The 2816-nt window shown below is 41.1% G+C and overlaps 1 protein-coding gene across 2 annotated transcripts in view; it reads left to right on the top strand.

Annotated features, from left to right (window-relative positions):
* LOC118428095 (heparan-sulfate 6-O-sulfotransferase 3-B-like) overlaps window positions 1-2816 on the top strand; it is a 44377-nt gene that overhangs the window by 15641 nt on the left and 25920 nt on the right. The window contains exon 2 of one of the 2 annotated variants that reach the window (XM_035838063.1): window positions 1601-1603. The exons of the other annotated variant lie outside the window; for it this stretch is intronic. Within the exon in view, the coding sequence (XP_035693956.1) occupies window positions 1601-1603 (3 nt within the window). The remainder of the gene's footprint in view (window positions 1-1600; window positions 1604-2816) is intronic. 2 annotated transcript variants of the gene reach the window in all.

The raw sequence follows: 2816 nt of genomic DNA, 5'->3' as shown, positions 1-2816 counted from the left end.
TTAGCAGCCAAATGGACTGTCAGCACGAAATGTATGAGTCCGGAGTGAGTCCACCTTTTGTACCGCATACTTTCTATAATCATTCTCCCCCTACCGCCTACACCACAGTCTGTCTTTAACTCAGACGCCTTCAGCACGGCGGGACGTCGACAACAAAGACCGACTTAATAGCTTCATTGCTTATTCATAACTCAAATTACAGGTATGCTAGTGGAATGGCGGAAGTTCAGGCGCCAGATCTGAAGGATAACACTCCGCTAGAATCGTTAAACTCTTCGTAAAGTCTCTCTCCTGCCGAAGTTTGCGCTCAAAGTATCGGTGGCTACAAATCTCTTGCATAACCTTTACAGAATGGATGCCTATCGGAAGAAATGTTAGTCAAATGCGCCTGACTAGACTACTTTTTGGTTGGAGGGCAATGCGGAGTTGCCGACTTTTTCCGCTTCTTCCCATAATAATAAGTAATCTCAGCAGTTCGAGGTCGTGTCAAATCGTTTGACACAGCCACTGGACCGCGAAACTATTTCAATCAGTCTTTATAGCACATATGAGTGAAGCTTGTCTGCGTCATTTTCGCTTGAACGGTATGTTATAGCATTTATAAAGATGGTGAAATAAACAATCTCATGCTTGTTTGATATATGATTTGTACTTTAGGACGCGTTTTGTCTCTACTGATTGTAGATATGGGTGCTTCTAAAACGACAGCTGTTGGAGACAGAATTCTCATAGTTTCTGTAGGATGTAGGTGACAGCAGGACCATTTTAAGGAGTTGAATGAGGAAGGAAGAAAGACTGGAGGCAACTGCGGCACTTTCAATGACTGTAGAACTAAAACAAAGTTGGTAATGGTGATGATGATGATGACTGTGGTAAAGATGACGACGATGGTAATGATGATAATGATGATAATGATGATAGTGATGATGACGACAATGATGATGATGATGATGATGACCATGATGATGACTATGACGATGATGTTGATGGCAATAAGGATATTGAGGATGACAATGACTATGATGATGGCAATGGTGTTGTTGATGATGACGATGAATGAGCACATGTGCATACGTGCACATCCATCAATACAAATTGCGGCCAGACAGCAGCAACTCTGTTAATCCAACCAGTAAGACGTCAAAACCTGGAGCATGACATCATGTAGAATCTTACACGGTGGAAATCATCTGGCACGAAGTCTGCAGCTGCAACAGCATATCAAGACTGGCAGAAGTTAGACGCCCACTAAAACAGCTGGCGCCTTGCCACTTGATTGGTCCCTGATCCAAATTGGATTAAAGACTAATGACCTCCACAATTAAGCACGACTATTTCATTGCTGCAGTAATTAAGTTTATTTCACACCTCCTTTATCTTAAGAAGACATGATGCGTTTTCCAATGACGAGGAAATGCCAGGGTTTGCCGAGGCATGTAAGATCAGTATGCTGCTGATGTCCCCCTGAACCCCTCCTGTATGTTTACCCATTTCTTAATTGTATGAATATGTATGATGCATCCTTAGAATGATTAGTCCCCTGGCATACTTATGCTTAAAGGATGCACTGTTTTGTCAAAGTATGGTAAGCCTTGATAAGAGGGTGGAGTCATATTCGTTTTTATCACATATTGGTGATGTGCCCTAGCATAAATATTAAATAAAGTTTAGCTTAATATTCTCCTGTTGCTTTAAAATTATCTACGCACGTGTATGTGCAACTTCTTCCGTGGTCGTTTTGTTTCATTGTCATTTTTGATGAGGTTTGAGTGCGAGTGCCAAGCTCTTCTTTGTTTTTGTGTGATACAAATTACGGGGATTCCGAACAAGCTGCCTGTTTTCTATAAAGTTCGTGCAACTTCTTCAGTGATCGTTCCATTGTCATTGCTTTTTTGAAGGGGTTTGAGTTCCAGCGCCAAGCTCTTCTTTGTTTTTGTGTGATAAAAGCGCGGGGATTTCCAAGAAACTGGCTACTGGAAGCCTGTTTTCTGCAAAGGAATCACCTTTGTACTGTTTCTGTTTGATCGTGATTTACTCCCATCCTTATCACACACTGCAGCTTCGTCTCCTACAGTCATTCTCGCCGTCTCCGAAGGGGCATAAATCCTCCTCGGCACTTTACTAAACGGTCAGAACAAAGCGATCTCAGGTTGAGATCAAGACAACTTTGTCTTTCCTCACCGACATTAGAATTCCCCGACGATTTCAACCCGTCATTCCGTAATCCAGATAAAATGTGGGCCACGAAAAGGCGGGATTAGCCAGATTACGTGGTATTGGATACTTTGTGGGCCATTGCGCGGTTTAGAGGAAATCTTCCGGAAGGTCGGATACTAAGACGCAAAGTGATAGTGCTCGTATCCACATGGGGTATTGTTCTCTACGAGACCAACATTACCGACATTACCATAATCTACTGGTACAAGTCGATGATTTATATACGGATATGGTTCTATAGATTATTGAGGAGGAAACAAAGTCAAAGATGGTGATATATTTGGAGTTTTATCCTGCAAATCATGCGTGATATATCATACATGTATTGTAATAAATAAAACTATTATGATAGAGCGAACGAGCAGTGTATGTTGAGACTGCAAAATGAAAACAATTCTAGATTCACAGTCCATATAAAAACTTCAATAGAAATGCATTGTAATGGACTTCTTGGAGTTCTAGTTTCAATCAAATAAAAAAACAACATTTATACGTTCATAAGATATAAAGGGATCGACCGATTGCAATTGCAACTTCTCTTGATACTCTATCTACAAAGATCAGTTACCTAAATCTGTACTTGTTGGATGTGACTTCTC

Source organism: Branchiostoma floridae, chromosome 12 (genome assembly GCF_000003815.2).
Source record: "Branchiostoma floridae strain S238N-H82 chromosome 12, Bfl_VNyyK, whole genome shotgun sequence".
NCBI lineage: Eukaryota > Metazoa > Chordata > Leptocardii > Amphioxiformes > Branchiostomatidae > Branchiostoma > Branchiostoma floridae.
Note: the sequence above shows the minus strand (reverse complement) of the source record. Positions and strands in the feature narration are given on the sequence as shown.